The sequence below is a fragment of the Sus scrofa genome, chromosome 1 (assembly GCF_054392235.1).
Source record: "Sus scrofa isolate SSC_HxYL_T2T_F1_AM1 chromosome 1, Sscrofa_HxYL_maternal_Yorkshire_Landrace_v2.0, whole genome shotgun sequence".
Taxonomy (NCBI): Eukaryota; Metazoa; Chordata; class Mammalia; order Artiodactyla; family Suidae; genus Sus; species Sus scrofa.
Genome location: NC_139383.1, coordinates 235,101,643 through 235,124,780, shown reverse-complemented (window position 1 = coordinate 235,124,780; position 23,138 = coordinate 235,101,643). Strand labels below are relative to the sequence as shown.

Genomic DNA, 23,138 nt, shown 5'->3' with positions numbered 1-23,138 from the left:
GGAAAATAACAAGGTGTTGTTGAGGATGTAGATAAATTGGAACCCTTGTGTACTATTGATAGGAAATGTCAAATAGTGCAGCCACTATGGGAAATATTATGGCAGTTCCTCAAAAAATTAAAAATAGAATTACTATATGATCCACCAATTCCACTTCTTAGTATATACCCAGATGAATTGGACAACAGGGTCTTAAACAGATATTTGTACAGCCATGTTCATAGCAGCATTATTCCCAATAATCAAATGATGGATGCAACCCATGTATCCATGGAAGGATGAATGAATAAACAAAATGTGTTATATACATACAGTTTTCATTCTTAAAAAGGAAGGAAAATATAACACATACTACACCATGGAAGAACCTTGAATACATTATGCTAAGTGAAATAAGTCAGCATGATTCTACTTTATAAGATACCTAGAATAGTTAAATTCATAAGGAAAAAAGAAAAAAATGATGATTGCTAGGGACTGGGTGTTGAGAGGCAGAAATGGGAAGTGATTAGTGAGTATAGGGTTTCAGCTCGAGAAGATGATAAAAGTTCTGGAGCTGGATATTGGTCATCGTTGCTGAACAGTGTGAATGTAATTAATACCACTGAACAGTACACTTAGGAATGGTTTAAAAGGTACATTTTATGTTATGTGTATTTTACCACAGTTTTAAAAAGGGGTATTGATGGAGTTCCCGTCGTGGCTCAGTGATTGACGAATCCGACTAGGAACCATGAGGTTGTGGGTTTGGTCCCTGGCCTTGCTCTGTGGGTTGAGGATCCGGCATTGCTGTGAGCTGTGGTATAGGTTGCAGACGTGGCTCGGATTCTGCATTGCTGTGGCTGTGGCAAGGGCCAGCGGCTACAGTTCCGATTAGATCCCTAGCCTGGAAACTTCCATATGCCGCAAGAGCAGCCCTAGAAATGGCAAAAAGACAAAAAGTATTGATGATAACTTCAATATACTTACAGTTGGTAATTTTGCTGTAATTTTATTTTTAGACTAAAACAAGTATGTAGGGAACTGTCGAAAACCTGCTCCTCAGTGTGACAAGTATGGATATTCCATTCAAAACAAAAATAGGCCCCAGATCTTTAGTAAATTGATCTAAATAACTTTAGTTCTTTGGCTTTCTTTTTGCTTAGCAGATTTTCACAAGAAAAGCTCTGGTTTAATTGATAGAGACCACAGAACAAATGTGAAAGGCCTCAAATGATAAAATTCAAAGTGTCACGGTATGGGGACACTTTCATAGTACTTTGAAGTACTCTGAACATAAGAACACCCAGAGAAGGAGGAAACTGTCCTTGAACTTCTGTGGAATTATTTCCAGGATATACTGTCATGTGAAAAAAAAAAAAATCAAGATTCGGAGGATTCAAAATATTTAAGCTAAATCTAATCTTGAAACTACAGTCAGACAGGTCAGTATGTTGAAAAATCATACAAGATATCAAACCTCTTTGAAAATGTCAGTGTAATGAATGACCAGAAAATTAGAAACATAAAGGATAATAGAGTTATTCTACATTAAAAGAGATACCAGAGAGACTTGACAACAAAAGGCTGTAAATAATCCTTGACTGAGGACTAGAGTTAACAACAACAGCAAAAGTTATTAAACACATCTCTGGAAAACTTGGGCTTTTTATTATGGGCTCTTTATTAAATCATACTTTTCCATGTTGAATTTCTTGGTTGTGATATTGGTATTGTGGTTGTTTAAGAAAATGTTCTTAAGTGATACATGCTGAGGTATTTGGGGATGACGTGTCATGATATCTTCAACTTGCATTCGAATACTTCTAAAGGATGTATGTGGAGAATATATCTAGCTGAAGGTACAGAAATCCTTATTGTACAATTACTTCAACTCAAAAGCATATCTGAAATTTTTTCAAATAAAAAGTTGAGGGACAAAAAGGATATCTATATAAAAGATAATTTAAATTATAGCTATGCCATATACTAATTTTGTAATTTATTAGAGCTTGGGCTTACATATTAAAGGTAATAAATAAATTGGTCATCCTAATCAAATAGACCTTCATTAAATGCCTGTTATATCTGAGGTGTGGTAGATGTTATTAGAGAAGAGACATATGTTATGGAAAGAGAAAAGAGTCAAAGCAGAAAAATGATCAACATGATGGATGAAGTTTTAGTGAAAACCCCAGTGGAGAATAATTGTGTTACATGGATAAAAAGTTGGTCTTTGATTTACTCTGAGAGCTGGCATTAAAAAGAAATGTGGTCCCTTGTATTAGATAGTTTTCTGGAGACTGACATTCTTTTTAAAGTTCCAAAGCTAAAAGCACTGGCTCCGGTTTCAATCTAGAAAAGTATTTCTAACAACTGATGATTGCTTATGACATGTAATACATAAAATTACCTAGTACATGTACAGGGAATGTTTCCTTGAATTAATGTCAAAGGTGAACTTTGACAGGTGGATGAAAGTTAACAAGGCAAGTGGGATGGATGAAAGTATTCTAAGCACAGGGAACAGCACATGAAAAGAACAAAAGCGAGAAGGGAACGTGATGCATTTGAGAATTAAGCAAGGTCGGTGTACCTGGAGCATAGAAAGTGAAAAGTGTATGTAAGAAACAAGTTTGCACCCCCTCACTGTCCCCCTACCCCTTAATTGCTCACTTATTCCATCTCTGTTAGCTCGTTAACCACAAGGGGGCATCTAAGACCCAATATGTGGTCTGTGGCCTGTGTGCCATTACAAAGATAATTCCTTTTTTCCTTAGCGTTATGTGAAACTATCTTGGGCAGCCCCCATCTCTTTCATATATGCCCCTGTCAACTGAATAGCAAAGGGAAAACAGAAAAGAATAAGTTCCAAGTTACTACTACCATACCATGGATGTGATGTATATCATACTCCCTCTTGCGTTAGAAATCAAAATACCTGCCTAGCAATATCTTTTTGGATCCACCTCCTAGAATAATGAAAAGCCAAACAGAAATAAATGGGACCTAATTAAACTTAAAAGGTTTTGCACAACAAAGGAAATCATTAAAAAAAAAAAAAAAAGACAACCCACAGAATGGGAGAAAATCTTTGCAAAGTGACCGACAAGAGATTAATCTCCAAAATTTATGAACATCTCATACAGTGATAGATCAAAACAAGCAAACAACCCGATTAAAAAATGGTCAGAAGATATGAACATACATTTCTTCAAAGAAGACAGACATATGGTCAGAAAGCACACAGGATACTCAGCATCACTAATTATTGGAGAACTGTAAATCAAAATTATAATGAGTATCACCTCACACTAGTCAGAATGACTGTCATCAAAATGTCTACAAACAATAAATCCCAGAGAGGATGTGGAGGAAAGCGAACCCTCCTACACTCTTGGTGGTAATGTAAGCTACTGCACACACTATGGAGAAGAGTATGGAAGTTCTTTAAAACAGTAAATATAGAACTATTGTGTGATCCAGCAGTCCCACTCCTGGACATCTATATGGGGAAAAATCATAATTTGAAAATATACATGCACCCCTGTGTTCATTGAAGCACTATTTATAATAGCCAAGACTTGAAAGCTACCTAAATGCCCATCAACAGAGGAATATATAAAGAAGACATGGTACATACATACAATGGAGTATTGCTTAGTCATAAAAAAGCATGAAATAATGCCATTGCAGCAACATGGATGGACCTAGAAATTATCATACTGAGTAAGCCAGACAGAGAAAGACAAATATTATATGAGATCACTAATGTGTGGAATCTAATAATAAATGATACGAAAGAACTTACAAAACAGAACAGACCCAATAATTCAGAAGCCAAAGAAACAGCTACCAAAGGGAATACATGATGGGATAAATCAGGAGGTTGGGATTAACATATACACACTACTATATGTATAATAGATCAAGTAACAAGGGCCTACTTATAACACTGGGAAATCTACTCAACAAGGCCTATGTGTTTATAACTGATCCACTTTGCTGTACTCCTGAAACTAACACAGCACTGTGGGTCAACTATATGCCATTAAAATTTAAAAAATAAAATAAAACCACCAATTGCATGTGAGAAAAACACAAAACAAAAATGGCTGCCTGGACACATGAACATCAGCAATGTAGTCCTTTAATTAGATGATTTTTTTGCTTTGCTACATCCAGGATTAGGGATTTGCTATTTTTATAGGAGGGCAAAAAATAGAGGAGAGTGTTTGGTTTTATTTTTTAGTGTGTCTCTGTTGTTCCCAGCTTTTTTGTTATGGGCATTGTATGGTATCAGGGCATTAGGAGTAGTTCAGTATATCTGTTCAGAAATTATGTAGGCCAGTAGGAATATTATAACTTTTGATACAAGAACTATGAGGTAGCAGAGGTTTGCTGAGATATATTAAAGCTTAAAATGACATTAATAGAAAGAACAAATGCAAAAACCCAAAGGAAAATGACACGTGTGTATTTTTTTTTTTAATCTCTATATTTGTTAGTTATCCTAGGGTTTATAAACTGAATCAGAAGGCACAGAGACTGATCAATTGGTTATAGACATTATCCCCACATTGGGCTTACTTTGGGGAAAACCAAGGGTTCTCACATCACACCACCTAAGACAACCTTGAGTCCCAGGTCCTGACACTAGAGTGGCCCAGAAATGGCTTTGGGTTCCAACAGCACTAATAATCAGAATTTATTCAGTTATCAATCCACCAATCACCATTCAAATATGTTCTACACCAATATTTTATCTATGGGACTAGGAGGCAGTTAGGTAGAACTGAGGCAATTCAGCAGGCTAAATTATTATTTTATATTCTGCATGTAATTTGTTTAGATCCTTCTAACAGAACAATGTATTTTGTTTGTTTCCTAGCTAGCATTATATTTATAGAAACAAAACTTATCAGTCAATTATCATTTTCTTCTATGAAAGTGACAGAACTGATAGATTGTAAGATAAAGTGGTTACAATTTCATCTTGATTTTGCACAGATTGCTATTCTGTGCATACTAATGGAAAAAATTGAAAACAAAAAACAAAGAAACAGCCAACCTCCCTTTTCAAGTTATTTCAATCCTATGGATTAAATAGCAGATACATGCTTTATTGTCAGCTTCATATTAACTGTGTGAGGGGTCTAGGTTAATGACGGGCAAGATCCCTTTCCTTTTTGATGACAGATGATTATATTATTTAATCAGCAAACTGTGTTTAATTAGCTCCAAAGCTAATAAAACTAGATAAGTTTGACAACTGCCAGAGGAAAGTCAAATAAATTAAAAAGCAAAATCTAAATTTCTCTGGATCCCAACTTGATTGAAAATTTATTTTGGTTGACTGTATACACTTTAAAATTTATTTTTCATTTAAACACACACACCTCAGGGGATTATTTTTACACCAGATGAGGCCTGGTCATGGATCTGAAAGCCAATTTAGCACTTTCTTTATTTTATTTCCAAAATTTAGCAGCGCTTTGGAAATGGCTAAAGAAAAAAAACTAAAATGAGATAGAACTCAACATTTTAACCTCAGTGTTCAGCCAAACAGAATCTTAAGGCTCTGAATTATAAACTCATTCCATTTGACTTGATTTTAGGGTCACATTGAGCCAAAACTAACTTATGTGCCTTGAATTCACTGCTTTGAACTGAAAAGTAAACTATTTACTTGCTCCCAATGGGAATACATTATGCTGAAAGATCGCTTCCTGTTTGTCCTAGAGGGGTTTTCCTTCCCTGAAAGAAGTCGTAATTTGGGTCAGCTGTCTCTGCAGGGGCTATCTCTGACAGCTTTCTGAGGATAAGTGAGATCAGAAAAGCATGGAGCTGTTGCAGTATATGAAATTAAAGACTTAGCACAGCTCCTCCCTGTGCAGGGGGCTCTTAACTTTTAAATGAGGCCTCAATGCTGAAGTCAAAGAAAAGAAACACATTTCCCCCCAAGTGATCCTGCTGAACCCCACTGTGGATTGTTTCAGATTCTCCTGAAAACCACTAGGAATGCTGTCCCGTATAGATATTTTAGACCATCTACAGGAGGAATGCCCAGAAAGAGTTGCACCTTTTTTTTTTTTTTCTTTCTGGTATGACACTGGAAGGTGCTGGAGAATAAAAATAATCCTGGATCAACATATGAGTCAAATGCTGTATTTATCCATTCTGCAGTGAGGGAACAAAAACTTCAAAATGCCACCTTGCTGAAAATAACAGACAATTAAAGTATGCCAAATCCAAGATACTACATGTGGAGCCAAGTGTTCTCAAGCATTATTGTAGAGGAATAATTATACTGGCATTTGCAGTCTCTCATTTTCCCTGATATTACCTTCTGAACTCTTTACCCTTTTGCATTTGAAAAGAAGTGAAATTTTCTTCTGGATTCATCCAGGGTAAACCACTACTTGAAGGAGTCTAAACAAGAAAGTAAGGACATCCAAAGACTGCCCCATTCACACAACTGGAAAAGTCAATTCAATTGAAAGCACACATGCAATCTACTTCAGGAGTGATGGACAGCATATTACTAGGTCACTGCCTTCATAATTCTTTCCTGTGAGGCCCTGTGGGAGATTGGCCAGATACTATGACTCATCTTTGCTAAGTACTTTCATGCCAGCCTGCTCCTTTCTCTGAAAGGCAACTGGAATTGAAGGAAAAATGGATAACTCCTCTTGAGGTAAAATTGGAAGGGGCCAAGGAGCTTAAAGGAGGTACTGATTGTCAGTTAGTCTCAAATAGGGGGCTTTGCCGGAATCATGCCTCGAATATGTGTCTGTCTTCTGCCACAGGGCCTTCTGTATAGCAAGTATGGAATAAAAAATTCTGGAAAGTATGAAAATGAGCAGTGTGCTATGTAGTATTGCAGGGGACAGAGGGTGGAAAGTAAGATTTTAAAGAAGGTGTGAAGATGGGTATTGCAAAATAAGTGGAAATACAGTTCTAAGACTTCTAGGCTGCAATAGTAATACTGTAGTTTTTGCAATGTTGTAATCCGAATTCTGAGAGTAAATAATGTATCCTTTTTTGTGGGAGAAGATGGTGAGAGAGTGCATACTAGAAAACAGCTAAAAAATAGTGATACTGATACAAATAAAATTCAGTAAAAGGGGTTATATCAGGAGAAGGAAAAAACTAAAACTGAGAAATACAACTGAAGCATAATATATGGATTATATAAATAGAGAATAAAATTAAAAACAACTGTTCAGCAACAGCCATAACCCGAAAACAATAGAAACAGGCTTGAAGGCATATGGATAAGGTATTACTTGTTCTTGTGTGGGTTGTGGGATGTGGGATGTGGGATATTCTATTGTGAAGCTTAGAGAGATCTTGTTCGGTGCTGAGTAAGTGGATATTAGAGGCATGTTGAGACTGTATAAATGACTATCAATTCAGAGAATGTAGACACACAGCATATCAGGAGGGGCACAATAGTTCATCCAAGAAATGCAAAATAAATAAATAAATAAAGATGAAATTCTAGTACAGATCTACAGTGGATTATAATTAACATGGATACCTAATCTTGAACACTGAGGATTCTGTCACATTAACTATGGAGTGTGTGTGTTCTAAGATCATCTTGAACTAGATATAGATGATGTGGCCTTCAAAAAAAGCTAGCCTACCTTCTGAAAGGGAAGGCGAAAATTTACTCTGATTGGCTAAATTCAAAAAAAAAAAAAATTGGAAAGACAGTCTGGGAAAGGCTATGCAAAAGCCTTATTTTGAAAAGGTGAAGTGAAACCAAAGAAGGCATTTAGATTAATGAGTATAAAAATGTTACACAACTATACCTTACTGAAGGCATCAAAGTGTTTTGAGCTCTGTGATTGGGAGAGTTTGGAGCTCACTGTTGTCCATCTGGTCCTTCTAAAGGCACAAACAACAAACCATACTCAAGAGAACATTAAAAAGAATTAAAGCAGAAGTAGCCCTAATACTACCCACAGAAGAAAAAAAAAAAAAAAAACAGGAGTCATAAATCCCTATTAAAGTATACTTATGACTGATTAGAAGTTTGCTTTCATTTGTGAAAAAGAATGGCAAGCCGTCCCCATGCTCCTGAGATCTAATGTTTTTCTGCACATCTACATGGTAAAGGGTGCCAAATAACATCAGAAGAAATTGAATCTAAATTTCTAGTTATTTTGAAATAATAGGTAGTGCATGTGAGAACTTTTAGTGTCATTTTAACCAGATAATTACCCAACTCAACAAAAGGAAACTTGAGGCTACTGTTAAAGTGAAAAGAGGAGTTCCCATTGTGGCTCAGTGGGTTAAGAACCTGACATATTGTCTTGAGGATGAAGGTTCCATCCCTAGCCTCGCTCAGTGGGTTAAGAATCTAGCATTGCCACAAGCTGCAGCGTAGTTCACAGATACAGCTCGGATCTGACATAACTGTGGCATAGGCTGGCAGCTGCAGCTCTGATTTGACCCCTAGCCTGAAACTTCCATACACTGCAGGTACAGCCCTAAAAAGAAAAAAAAAAAAGGTGAAAAGAAAAGGAAATTCTGAATGAAATATTAAAGCAGACAGTATTCAGTACACTAGAAATGACCCAGTGGGCTGACCTAGATGTGAGAAGTTAGTTTGACTTGGTATTGTGACGTAGCCAATGATTCACTGTTAACCTGGAAAGTAATCTGAGGGCCATGGCCATGGGCTATAAATGGAACCCCATGTTTACCATCCCTGTTTGCTCAGTCCTCCATAAACCAACATAACAAGTGCTCCTGGATATCCAGTTCACTTGGTTTGACTAATCAGGGTTTGCTGCAGTAGACATAGATGACCCACGTCCTTTGGTATCGTTATGCAGCAGGGAACAAGGAAACAGCATTTTTCTATCAGATTCCCTGTGACTTTCAACAATTTTGGATCTATGCATTTCACCACCTAAAACTTCACTCTCTAGATGAGCAAGGTCAGCCCATGTGTATGGATCAAAGTTCTTCATTCCTTTAAATGGTAGGTGGGATTCCATTTCTAAAGATACTTGTGTTTAGTCTTTCTCAGGAGAAGGTATCATTGGCCGTTCATCTGAAATAGTAAGAAAGGCCTTTCATTAATTCAACAATAGACTGTAATACCTTCAATGTATACAGACACTAGATTCTGTAATTACAAAAGGGAACAAGGCAGTAATTGCCCTTAAACAGTTAAACTTCCGTCCACTGGGGTAGACAAACCATAGACAATTTCAAAGATGTGGTAAAGGCATACAGAGTGAATGGATCCAGGGAATTACAGAGGGAAAAGGGACAAGATTGGAGTTTCTTCCTGAAATAGTGTAAAACTATGGCAGGAACCAAAATTGGGACACCAAGATAGAACATTAGATAAATAAGTCCAGCAATATGTATGTGTGTGAATCCATGTGTATGAAGGCAGACAGCTGTTGTGTTTTGCAGGGCTTTATTTTGGCGAGTTAATTTTTAAGAGCTTGGAATGCTGTGTTTATTCATCATCTTACCCACACATCTGGAAAGATGCTGGAAACCTCTGACATAGCTAATTAAAACAAATGGCTCTTGTTGTGGCATTATGAATGGCTAGGCAAACAACATCATACTGTTCTTTAGCAGATTCTGCTGCAGACTAATGGAAGAAAAATGTCAAAAAGTCCTACCAGATGTCTTCCCTAATTGATTCAAGGACACTTGATAGGCAGGGATGACAGATGTTAAAATAATAAGAGATATAAAGAAAAATTGATCCAGTATGTTGGATTTGGAGATTAAGTTGATGAGAATTTTTTTAAAGGAATAATCTAACAGATACACTTTGGGAAAGATAAGTGTTAAAAGCAGTGAGTGATCCATCTCTCTTCTACCTCTCATCTGCCCTGATCTAGAGAAAATGTCCTTGAACTGCTGATTTAAATGTATTTTTTTTTCAAATAAATCCTTTTAGGAAACTGATTAGGACAGTTCAGAGAAAGTTAATTAGAATTTTTAACCTTAGAAAATGCTGTTTGGAAACTGCAAAACTCATGTATTGCACTATAAAGACTATTTTCAACCAAGTGTAAGATAAGAAAATGTGATGAGATTACACACACACACACACACACACCACTCAAACTCACGTAGAGGAAGGGAGCAGGAAATGTGGAAACCTACAAGCTCTGATTTCTGCAAAAGTCCTATATGTGCATTGGTGGTTGTCGATTAGGAATCACTTGTGCAAATACAAAGTAGCATGGATAACACACTTTGCAGAAAACAAGGTGTTTTGGAGATGATCTTACTAGGTTCAGTACATGTTTCTAATTGATCATCAGGGATAAATTGACTGCTGTCTTTCTGTTTCTCACCTCCACAGTGGCTGAAGTTTTCTTAACTGGAATGCTCAACAAAAGCAGAGTCAGCAGGAATGTAGCTAATCCACATGTTTAACTGCAGTTTAGGGAAAGAGCAGTGTTTGATGCTTTGCTGGCAAGCCCTGGATGCTGAGTAAGCTGGTGAGGTTCCTCTGGAGAGTAAGGTGGGCTTGGAGGAGGAAGAGGGAAACAATGAGTATCCCTGGGAACACATTTGCAAGGGATATGTGAAATTGCATACATCTTGCCAGAGAGCAAGCAGAAGGCAGGGCTAGTTTCAGGAGACAAATTAAAACATAAATGTATTAAAAGTTATTTTTAGGGAGCATTAGAGAAGTAAATGAGAGAAACAAAAACAGAATCAGATATTTCTCAAGCACAGGAGTCATGGAAAAAATGAATGACCACAAGCTTTGGGGTTGCATACACAGGAGTAAATTTCCTAGGCACAGTAATCAGGATTACTAGTGTTGACCAAGGTATTTCACATCAGCAACTAACACATTTTTGGCATTTATTATATTTTAGGCATTGGAATTGTATCCATTATTTTCTTTAATTCCCTTTTCAGCTTCATTTTATTAATGAAGTTTGGGAGACATTAAATAACTCATCCAGGTTTATGCAGCCAACAAAGAGTGGAGTCAAGATTTTAGCTCAGATCTGTATGACCGTCTGTATCCCAGATATATTATCTCTGAAATAGAGATGTGATTACTACTCTTTCAGGGTGACAGCTAGTTCCTGTTGGTTTTTTCCCTCCCTGACTGTAGCCATTTGCTCTTACAGAAATCAGAGTACACGTCTGTGGTATGCACTTTGGGTCACTGGTGGTTGGGCCCTTGGAATTTGCCCATTTTGCCCCAAGGAGAGTGCCCCTAATCTGAAAAGAATAACCACCATGTGCAGGTGCCAGTGCCCACTCAGCCCTCCTGGAGCTCTTTCTCTTTTCTGTCCTTGCTCATCCCACAGATGATTTCATCAAGCCCCTCGGCTTCAATGACCATTTCTGTGCTGCTACCTGCCAAACACGGATTCCCTGTTCTCCAGATATGATACTTGCACCTGAATGCCTAATAGATATTTTACACTTGGCATATCCAAAACTGAACTCTTGATTTTTCACCCCCAATCTGTTCTTCCTTCAGTCATGATCCCCATCAGTGACATGATCCACCCAACTGCTGACAGCCCAGACCTGAGAGTTGTTCTTGACTTTTCTCTCTTTCTCAAGCAGACTAGAAAATTTTGTTGACTTCACCTCTAGAATTGTTTCCATCCACCTCTCTCTACCTCCACTACCATGACCCTAATACAAACTATCATCACTCATAGCTGGATACTCTAATTATTCCAACTGGATTTCTGGGTTCTATTCTATAATCTATTCTTCATACAGCCATCAGCATGACTTAATAAAATATAGGCATACTGCGGAGATATTGTGAGTTCAGTTAAAGACCACTGTAATAAAGTACATATTGCAATAAAGTGAGTCACAAATGAGTTTTTTGGTTTCCCAGTGTCCATAAAATTTATGTTTACACTATACTGTAGTCTACTGTGTACATTAGCATTATGTCTAAAAAAAATGTACATATCTTAATTTAAAAATACTTTATTGCTAGAGTTCCTGTCGTGGCTCAGCAGTAAATGAACCCGACTAGTATCCATGAGGATGCAGGTTTGATCCCTGACAACACTCAGTGGGCTAAGGATCCAGCGTTGCTGTGAGCTGTGGTGTAGGTTACAGATATGGCTCAGATCCTGTGTGGCTGTGGCTGTGGTGTAGGCTGGCAGCTGTAGTTTGATTTGACCCCTAGCCTGGGAAATTCCAAATGCCATGGGTGCGACCCCCCAAAAAAGAAAAAAACTAAACAACTTCATTGCTAAAAATGCTAACCATCATCTGAGCCTTCAGCAAGCCATAATCATTTTTCTGGTAGAGGGTCTGAAATATTGCAAGAATTACCAAAATGTGACACAGAGACACGAAGTGAACATGTCAGGCAAAATGTCACAGAGAAGTACCCTTGAGCTGGGTCTTGAATTTACCAGCCATCAGGGAGAGACATTTTTATCAGAGAAAGCAATGTACTCAGAGATAGAACTGTGATGGTTCAGCACATCTGGGAACCAGAAACTGTTTGGAAGAGATGGAATGCAGAGTACCAGGATCAATACACAGGTTATAAGACAGTGGGAGATGCATAGATCACAGATGTTCTGTGAACCATAAAGGATTTGGACATTGTTAGTGAGGTGGCTTGGTGTCACGGAAGAAGTTTAAGTTAAGGGAGTAACATTATGAAAAAGTTAGAAAAACTCTTCCAGAGCAGAGGTTAATTCTTGTGTATATGCCATGGACTCCTTTAGCGGTCTGGGAAAGCCCAGAGATCCCTTTTCAGAATTTGTTTTTAAACAGACATACAGGGAGTTCCTGTTGTGGCAGAGCAGAAATGAATCTGACTAGGAACCACAAAGTTGTGGGTTCAATCCCTGGCCTCACTCAGTGGGTTAAGTTTCCGGCGTTGCTGTGAGCTGTGGTGTAGGTTGCAGATGCGGCTTGGATCTGGCATTGCTGTGGCTCTGGTGTAGGCTGGCAACTGTAGCTCTGAGTAGATCCCTGGCCTGGGAGCCTCCATATGCCGTGGATGGGGTCCTAAAAAGCAATAGTAATAACAAGGAGAATGATAAATAAATGAAAATTTTAAAAATCCTTAAATAGACATACAGAATTTCCAAGGAGACAAATTACATTGACATACAGTGATCAAAATTTAAAAAGCAAATTTGTAGTATAGCAGTATGCATGCCTCTTTATTAAACGCATTAAATAACAAGATCTAGGAGCAGGTCTAAGAACTGAGATAACTCTGGTGGTGAGCTTACATGATATTTAGGAATATTTGCTACAACTGTAGTGAGATAGGTAAATGTCTGTGGTTTTATTTGGTGACTAGTTCACAGCTACTACAAATAATACTGAAATGTGTTTCTCCATCAGAGAAGGAAATGATAAATTTCTGTCTGAGATTAGTGAAAATAAAGATATTTTATTGTTCATCCAAGTTTACGGAATACTGAATTCTCTTCCTGGCTCCATATAGACTCTATATAAGCTCCTTCCATAGATGATAGAATAAACTTGAAGGTGTGAAAGAATAAGGGTGGATGTTGTGAGCCTCATGATGAGACAGGGAAAGTCCTTAGAAAGATACTGCCATAGTTCAGGTGAGAGATGAGGAAGCTTGAAAGTGAGCAATTCTTAAAACTGATGTGGCACAGGGAGTTCCCATCATGGCTCAGCAGAAATGAATCTGACTAGCATCCGTGAGGATGCAGGTTCAATCCCTGGCCTCGATCATTGGGTTAAGGATGTGGCATTGCTGTGAGCTGTGGTGTTCATTGCAGATGCAGCTCTGATCCCGAGTTGCTGTGGCTGTGGTGTAGGTCGGCAGATACAGCTCTGATTCGACCCCCAGCCTGGGAACCTATGCTGGGAGTGCGGCCCTAAAAGGCAAAAACAAACAAACAAACAAAAACAACCAAGTGGTGGCACATATTCACTTCCAAAATAGATCATCTAAAAGGTAATTTTTATATTAGAAAATATATGTCAAAGTCTCTTGTAAATAGGTCCTTCCTTATCTTATTTAAGATATAATTTGTATCAACTTTGGGATATGCCAGCTTTGGAGACACAGTATTTCTGGAGAGACACAGTTGTGCTGCTTCTATTTTCAAACCTCGTTTGGAACAGGGGGGAAAGAAACATGACTAGTTCTCAATTGTGATTCCAGGAAAAGATCATTTTTTGTGCATTGTATGCTTTTGTTTTGTTTTTAAACATATGCATGTGTATGTGTAAATATATATATTTACAAATTTACAAATGTGTCTGTATATATTTACACACACACACACACACACACACACACACACACACACACTGTTTAGTATCCTGACATCAGTGACAGTAACAAGTAGTCCAGAACCAAGAGAAGTGAATTGTTCCTTCCTTCATTTCAACATAGGCTTTTCAAGCACAGAGTGTGAGTTTTTTGGGTTAAGAACATGTTATAAAGGAACAGGATCCAAGGAGTCACCTTTCAAGACCTATTTATCTCATAACTTGAACTGAAAGCTTTTTTCTTTTTCTAAGCTCTTAAACTATACTGCTTTATGGTGCCTTATCAAATTTTCTAGGCTCTAGGCAGAAACTTTAAAGTAGGCTTTCTTCATTTTTATTGTCAATAGCAGTAGTGAAGGAGAGGGAATGGTTTGAACTCAATTGCTAGTTTTTAGACATTTCCCTGTTTCATGCCTGTGCTTTTTTGTCTCTCTAAGCAGAGACAACATTCTTTAATATGAAGGTCCTACATCTTCTGCTGAAGGCTGCACTTTGCATGTAGTAGATTTGTTGACTAAAAGAAATAATATATCTCATCTCAAAATAGAATAGGTATTAAGTACACAACTCAAGAGCCAGAATTTCTGAGCTGAATGATGTTGGATGAATTCTTTAAATACTCTATAATTTCTGCATTGTATGAAAGGCATAAGGTTAGAACTTTTTATACCATTTTTAAAGATCAGATGTTATGACAGTTAATTTAAAACACTTAAAGTGTTTTAAGTGCCACAACAGAGTATGGCATATAATAGCTTAATAAATATAAGGGAAATGCCCAATCCTTCCTATACAAGTAGAAATTCCTATGTGCATTTGTTTTAGGCTATAAAAAAGGGGAAGAGGGGTCATTTTGTGCCTATTAGATCTGCCTTCATTGAGACTCTGGAGATATGATTTTTTTTTTATTTGAAACATTTTAGAAAATAGAGTTTGGTTGAATGTCTAATTTCCAGGTCTAAATTATCCAAACCAATTGGAATTTAGTCTGAATAACATATGAAGCTTACTATTATTAATGAAGTCCAAGACTTTCAAAGAAAATCGTGATCTTCTTGTTCAGATGTGAAGGGCAAAAGTACCAGCTCTCTTTCCCCAACCATATAGAAGGACTAAGAAGATGAAAATTCAACAGTATCAAGGAAGGAAACTCTTCACAGTTGTAAACCTTTGGGAATTGCTGTTTTTTTAAGTTAAAGTTCAGTTCCTGTCACTTCTAGATTCTAGGCTGAGCCTGTAGGCAAGATGGGAAGGTTATTTCACTGTAGGGCATTTATAACAAACTAAAGGAGATGGAGTGAAAGAGATGTGCATTTATGTAGTCCTTGGTGATATGTCAAAATAGTGAATATGTTGTTTCTCTTTCCATTTGGCCCACGGTAGATAAGAACTGTCACTTCTTATTTATGTTATAGATATAAGCATAGGTATATGGTAAAAAGGCAAGAAGAGGAATTTTTCTTCAAATACTGTTAACTTTTAAAAACAATTTATATAATACAATTGCATTTTGTATATATATGTATATATTTCTATTGTCATGTATCAAATTTTCACAAACTTGGAGAGATAAAACAACAATTTATCATCTCAAAGTTTTGTAGGTCAGGAGTTTGACACAACATGGCTGGGGTCTCTGCTCAGGGTATGGCAAAGATTATATCAAGATGCTGGTCAGCTGTATATTCTACCGAAAGTTCCATTAGGAAAGAACGATCTCTGTGCTCCTTCAAGTTGTTGCAGAAATCATTTCCCTGCAGTTGTAGGACTGAGGTTTCCTCTGTCCTGCTGGCTGTCAGATTGGGACTGATCTCAGGAACTAGAAGCCACTCTCAGGACCTTTCCATGTGGCCTCATGGGCAGTTCAAAGCATGAATGTTAGCCTTCTTCTAGGTCTACCTAAATATATCTCTCTGATTTCCTCTTGAGCAACCAGCAAGAAAAAACTCTCTTTTTTAAGTGTTCAGGTGATCAAGTCAGGCTCACCAGAATAATATTTCTATCTTAAGATCAACTGATTTGGAACTTTAATTACATGAGCAAAATTCCTTTGCAGCAGCACCTAGTTTCATGTTTAATTGAATAACCAGTGGTTGGGAATTTGTGGGGAACATCTTAAAACTGCCTATTGAAAAATGCATGGTGTATGGTGGACACTTAGGTAGCATGGTAGATACTTAGTTACCGTCTGAAAGGATATGGTGAAGAACTGATTTTCTTGGGTTTCTGTTCTAGATCAGGTGTTGTTAGAAATTTTACATTGATTATGTTTTTCATTCTCCTAACAACCCTTTCACTCTACAGGGGAGACAATGAGGGCTGAGAGACTTTAAAATTATCTTAGGTCACCCAGCTAGAAAATGACAAGATTTCAAACTTTCAAATATCAGGGTTGACAATCTGTACACTTCACTCAGTACTAGTGGTTCTCAAACATTAAGATGGATAATGGAAAACTGGTTAAATGTGTTAATTTCTAGCCCTTCCTCCCAGACATTCTGTTTCTCTGGGTCCTGGCCTGGGAATAGCTATTCAAGAAATCTTGCTCTAAAGCAGTGTTTCCCAGAGTTTCCAAAGAATCTCTGGCTAATTCTGAAACCAAGAATCAGTGACTAACATAAGCTTTCCTACTTGAAGAACAGATATTTTAACAATGAAGGATTTAGAAGAATATAGTTACAGAACAGAGGATAATCTGTGACATCCTTATTTTTCACACTTTTCCATAGAATGTTAACAAAATTGTCATGAAATTTACTAATCTCAAGTTTGGCATTTGGGAACCACTGTTCTATACCATATTGGAGAATTTTCTTAGATTAGTGATGTACATGAGTCATTAATTGTCTATGAAATAAAAATTTACTATAATTTAAAATATGTGAATATTTCAATGCAACATTAAAAATTTTTGACAGTTCAAGGATATTCTGTGAACCAACAGTTAATTAATCTTTTTTGTTCTGTTGGTGTGCAGAAGGACTACTTAATGGAAAATTCCAGATGATAGATTACTAAATTAACAATATTTTATACTATATGTATGGTTATAGCCTCAGAAGGATGATAATGGCAGTAAGACCCTCTTTGATCTTGTTTTTATAAGTTCTATTCCCGAAGAGTTTTCATTACTTACAGAACATATAACTAATGTATGTGTGTGTGTGTTTAAACACATACAGCCATATATGTGTGCATATATATTCTGACTTATTAGTGACAGTTACTGTATCACATAAATTTGTCTCTGGCTTTTAGATTTCAAAAAATACCAGAATTAGTCATAGGACACAATCTCCATGGCAACAAAATGATCTTTTCACATCAAAAAGAATATTGATTCATGAAATATTGGGAAATATAATAGATTTTAGAGATCTTAGAACAGGACACAAGAAATGGAAGAATTAAGCAGAATTTTCCTAAATAATGAGTATATTATAATTACCATCTACGTCAAATATAGTACATGAAAATTGCATTTTTACTCTGCATTCAGAATTTAGCAGGAAATACAAAAATAGTATAACATCAGAATTACCTTTGAAAGTCAAATAAAGGGATAGACAAATGGATTATACTTTCTTCAGTTAAGCACTATAGTTCAAGTATTTGACTTAAGATTAGAGACCATTTTGCATTTTAAAAATAAATACGGGTTCTTATTTTTTGCTTTTGTTGCTGTTGTTTCATCAGTGTTGTGTTGATTTTGCCAAGTCCACAATTTCACTGACTGAATTTAATGAGCCTGTGATTTAGTTCTACTGTAGAACTTGTAGTTTTAAATCTCTTTGAGTTGGCTTTCTATCCTTGACCCACTGGAGGATTCACAGACATGATGTTTAAGCTGAATGCAACTAAATTTTAAAAAGTAGGAAAAGGAGGCAGATGAAGGAAGAAGAGATGAGCTGAGGATTTAAAAATAAAAGACCAATGTCCACATGTGCCCATCATTATTTTAAATAAATGTCTTTTGGAAACAGGTTTTATGGAAACTAAAGTAGTACTTTTCAGCTTTGTTAATAGGGAAACTGAATACTTGGAAATTCTCCCTAGGCTTACATTAACAAAGATTGCAAATGCTTTCATTTTTCTTTTTCTTTTTTCATTAAACTTTTTTCCACCTTCATTCCTTTCACCTACTCCTCCCCACCCCTGCCCTGCCTCCCTCCCTCTCTATATATATTTATATGAATATTAGATTCCAAATATAAATGATGTCATACAATATTTATCTTTCTCTGTATGTCTTATTTCACATAGCATAATGCCATCTAGGTCCACCTACATTGTCATATATGGCAGAATTTCCTTCTTCTTATGGCTGAATAATATTCCAGTGTGTATATATTGCATTTTCTTTAGCCATCCATCAATGAAGGAGATTAATGAGATCTGTGATCTATTCCTATACTATTCAGTAAAGTAAATATAAATATAAATTAATTAGAATTAAACAAAGTAAACAATCCAGTTCATCAGTCATAATGTTTACCTTTCACATGCCTAAGCACCACATAGGGCTAGAGGCTACCATATTGGAAAGATGCATCAGAGAGAAAGAACATTTCCATCATCCAGAAAGCTCTGTTAGAATATACCAACCCACCACTGGCTAAATGATGCTCCTTGAAAGTTAGCTGTGGATAGTAAGAGAATGGTATGACCTGTGCTTTTTTGAAGAGTTAATCTTTTTTTCTAAACCAGAGATCTGAAGAGGCACATTGGCCCATATTCTAGTTGCCTGTATTTTGGAGAAATCACAAATACTAAAGAAAGAGGCAGAGTGATATAGTGAAAGAAAAGTTCTGCTTCAAAAAGCTAGCTAATTCGTTTATGAATGCACCTACCACAGGGCAGTCACCATATGTCTGTGGAACTCCCTTTTCTCATCTGTGAAATAGGATAACCCATCAAATGCACTAGTAAATGAATGCTATTATGCCTGCCAAAGCAGATTATATGTGATAGCACAATAGCTTTATTTGTAATGTTTTAAGGGAAAGTTGATCCTGGAGGTCAAAACAGGAAAAACAGAAAAGGAAGCTTCTGTTTTCATATTGCATCATATCTCCTTTCTGCTCACTCTAAGTGTCATTCTATTTATTTATTTATTTATTTTTAAATAGTCATTTCCCCAATACAATTTTTTTCTACTCTACAGCATGGTTACCCAGTTACACATACATGTATACATTCTATTTTTGCACATTATCATGCTTAATCATGAGTGACTAGACAGAGTTCCCAGTGCTGCACAGCAGGATCTGATTGCTAATCCATTCCAAAGGCAATAGTTTGCATCTATTAACCCCAAGCTCCCAATCCATCCCACTCCCTCCCCCTCCCCCTTGGCAACCAGAAGTCTATTCTCCAAGTCCATGATTTTCTTTTCTGCAGAAAGTTTCATTTGTGCCTTATATTAGATTCCAGATATAAGTGATATCATATGGTATTTGTCTTTCTCTTTCTGGGAAACCTGGACAGCTGCATGTAAATCTAAGCATCATTCTCATTTATTTTTAAGATGTCAGATTGGCAAAACAATGGCAATGTGGCTACCAGTGCCAATAGCAGATAAAACACGATGTCATAGGAGAACAGGTTTTAAAAGCCATTTCCTGAACTCTTTCTCTAGTTTCAAGAGGGAATTTCAAAATCAAGGTAATTTAAAGCATGAGATAAGGTTGTTTTAAAATATGCCAATAGCAACAGAAGTAGTATGTATTATGCACCTAAGGGCTGCAGGGCATTGCCATGCCTTGAAAGAGCAGTTATAAGAATTCTTTGAGTGGAACACTAGAGTTCTAAACTATGCAAGGAGTTGAACTATGAATGGAGCTATTTGGGGAAATTTTTTCTGAGTATTGCCTGGAAATAGACTTAAATAAAGGAAGGATATAATATGGATGAGAGGAAGATACACCATAATAGCACCTGCTAAGTACAATGCAGGGTCCTCAACTCAAATAATGGCAAATCGTACAACTTGCATTATCTCCATTGTACAGGGAAGATGCTAAGGCTCGGGGATAAGTCCCCAGAGCTGGTTGTACAGCTCAGCAGGAACCAAATCAGGTGCAAATGCCATGTTATATATGTCAGAATAGACAGGGAATTTCTATCTTGTTGAGATCATTGTTTACAATCATGCATAGTAAATGTAAGGATAAAAGATATTTTCTATGAAAGCACATGACAAAAAAACTTGATCTGGATAAGGGTTTTTGGAAAGGCTTCCCTGAAGATATCTTGTTTTCACTAAAAGATGAGTAGGAGTGACCTCAACAAAAGAGGGGTGGTTTGGATGCATTCCAGATGTTGGGGACAGTATGTACAAAGGTTCTGTGTTGAGATGGAGCAAAGTTTATTCCAGGAACTGGAATGAGGCAAATGTGGTTGGATGTAGGGAGCAAAGAGTAGTGGAAAAAGAGACTGACCAAGCAGAGATGAGACCTCAGAAGACTGTTGTAGGCCATGCTAAAGATTTCTATCTTCATCCCAAAAGCAAAGCCAGCAGAGTTTCTTAATTGGATAGAAACAAAAAGATAGGTTCACTATATGATAAGATTAGCAACAAGTATGCTCCTGCATATTGCAGAAGAGATATCATGGTAACAGACAGCAGCAAGGATGGAGAAAAGAGAAAAGATGTCAGTGGTGCTGAAATGATGATGATGTGAAGACTTTGCAGGTAGGTTGGGAAATAGGGAGGTGAATAATAATAACATTAGCTAACATTTATTAAATGTTTATTGTGTATGTGAGATGTGTTGGCAAATAACTTTTTCATGGGTTATCTTATTTTTCACAGTAACTAGATGGTAAAATAGTATATTTTCAGCTGCAAGTGACAGTAATGCCAACCTTACATGCTCTTATGTTGTAGAAAAAAGTCCACAAGTAGGGTAGTTTTGATGTTGAGTTAATTCATCAGCTCTAATGTCATTCTCTACTCAGGTTCATTTTGAGTGTCCACTCTGTCATCTCAGTGCATACCGCAATCCTTTGGGTAGCCTCCCCTCATATTTGCAAGGTGGCTGCAGCAGCTCCAGTCATCACTACTCACATAGTTAAGTTCAGAAAAAAATTCCATCTCTATCTCCTTCCTTCTATTACCTACCTTTTTCTTTAGGTATGCATTTGTTTAGTTTGGGGGTTATTCTCACACTGTGTCTTTCTGAAAAGAAAACCAAATATGTGGGTATAATTATTTCCTCTTTTCTTACAAATGATAGATAGCATGCTATACACATTGCTCTACCTATAGATTTTTTTATTCCTTAACAACATTTCCTGGGAAGATTACTTAAATAAAAAATCTTCCTTTCTTTATTATAGCTGCATGGCACTATATTTATGGCTACACCAGAATTTATTCAACTAGTCCTTTATTGATAGATATTTAGATATATTCTGACCTTTGCTATTATAAATAGTGTTATATTGAGTACACTGTTGATAGATAGCATTTCTTATTTTTTCCAATGTATCTTCTAAATAGTTTCCCAGAAGATGGATTGCTCTGTTAAAGGGTAAATACCAGTTGCTCTCCAGAGTGTATGCTGTACCTCTTGCTTCCGCACTAGCAGCATATAAGAATGTTCCTTTTGTGATGGCCTGGCCAGTGATGATTATTGTCAGACTTTAGATTTTTGAAAATCTGATAGATGAAAAGTTGAATCACATTATATTTAATTTTGCATCTATCTTAGAATGACTGAAGATCTTTTAGTATGTTTAAGGCCATTTTCTCTGTAAGCTGTTTAGTCTTACATTTACTCATTTTTCTGTTGGGTTGTTAATCTCTTCTGAATTTTCAGAAAGCTTTTATATTACAGATTATGGAGCATCATGCTTTAATTTGCAAATTTTTTTCCCGTTTTGTCACTTGGTATTTATTTTACTGTTGACACTTTTTGTCAGGCAAAAGGTTTTATTCTTATGTACTCAAACTTATCTTTTTCCTCTCATAATTAATTATTGAAAGCACTGTATTATTTCATTTTTTTGATGTTCATTTCTCTGCTCTGGTAGAATTTATCTTGGTGTACAGGGTGAGAAATCCATCCCTTTCTTTTTCCATACTTCTACTCAGTTGTCTCAACTTGATAAAAAGTCCATTTCCCTTCAAATCACTGATTTGAGAAGTTGTCTTTATCATATTCTAAATTTTCAAATGTACTTGGATCTATTTCTGAATTTCCTATCCTGTTCTATTGGTTTATAGTTCTTTTCATGTTCATTTTAATTGTAGAAGCTTATGTAGTATTTTGTTATGTTAGCCACCCCTGCCCACCTTCCCAACATTGATTTTTCAAAAGTTGGAAATTTTGCTTGCTAATTATTCCAAGTAATGTTGTAGCTGAATTATCTGACTCCGGGAAAATATTGAATGGTACTTTCATTAGAATTTTATTTTGTATATATAAGATAACTTCTGAAAGTTGACATCTCTTTGATATTAAGTCTTTCTAAGAACAGAGTATATCTTTCTGTTTGCTCCTGTAGACTTAGCTTGGGGGTAATAGATGCAAACTATTGCCTTTGGAATTGATTAGCAATGAGATCCTGCTGTGTAGCACTGGAAACTATGTCTAGTCACTTATGATGAAGCATGATAATGTGAGAAAAAAATGTATGCATGTGTGTGTAACTGGGTCACTCTGCTGTCCAGTAGGAAAAAAAATTGTATTGGGGAAATAACAATTAAAAAAATAAAATAAAACTTCATTGCAAGGGAAAAAAAGTAAAATAAAAAAGACTGTTTTTTTAGAGCAATTTTAGGTTTACAGAAAAAGTGAGAGGAAAGTAACAGAGATTTCCCACATATCTCCTGTTCTCCCTCTTGTATAGCCTCCCCCATGATCAACATCCTGTGCCAGGATGGTGCA

General features: G+C 36.5%; 1 protein-coding gene across 27 annotated transcripts in view; it reads left to right on the top strand.

Annotated features, from left to right (window-relative positions):
• The window catches only part of TRPM3 (transient receptor potential cation channel subfamily M member 3), an 845,347-nt gene that overhangs the window by 410,728 nt on the left and 411,481 nt on the right, over positions 1 to 23,138 (top strand). For 7 of the 27 annotated variants that reach the window (XM_084987439.1, XM_084987364.1, XM_084987433.1 and 4 more), the window contains exon 1: positions 8,758 to 8,977. The exons of the other annotated variants lie outside the window; for them this stretch is intronic. In XM_084987439.1, coding sequence (XP_084843565.1) covers positions 8,975 to 8,977 — 3 coding nt within the window. In that variant the 5' untranslated portion in view covers positions 8,758 to 8,974. Of the gene's footprint in view, positions 1 to 8,757; positions 8,978 to 23,138 lie in introns of those variants that run through there. 27 annotated transcript variants of the gene reach the window in all.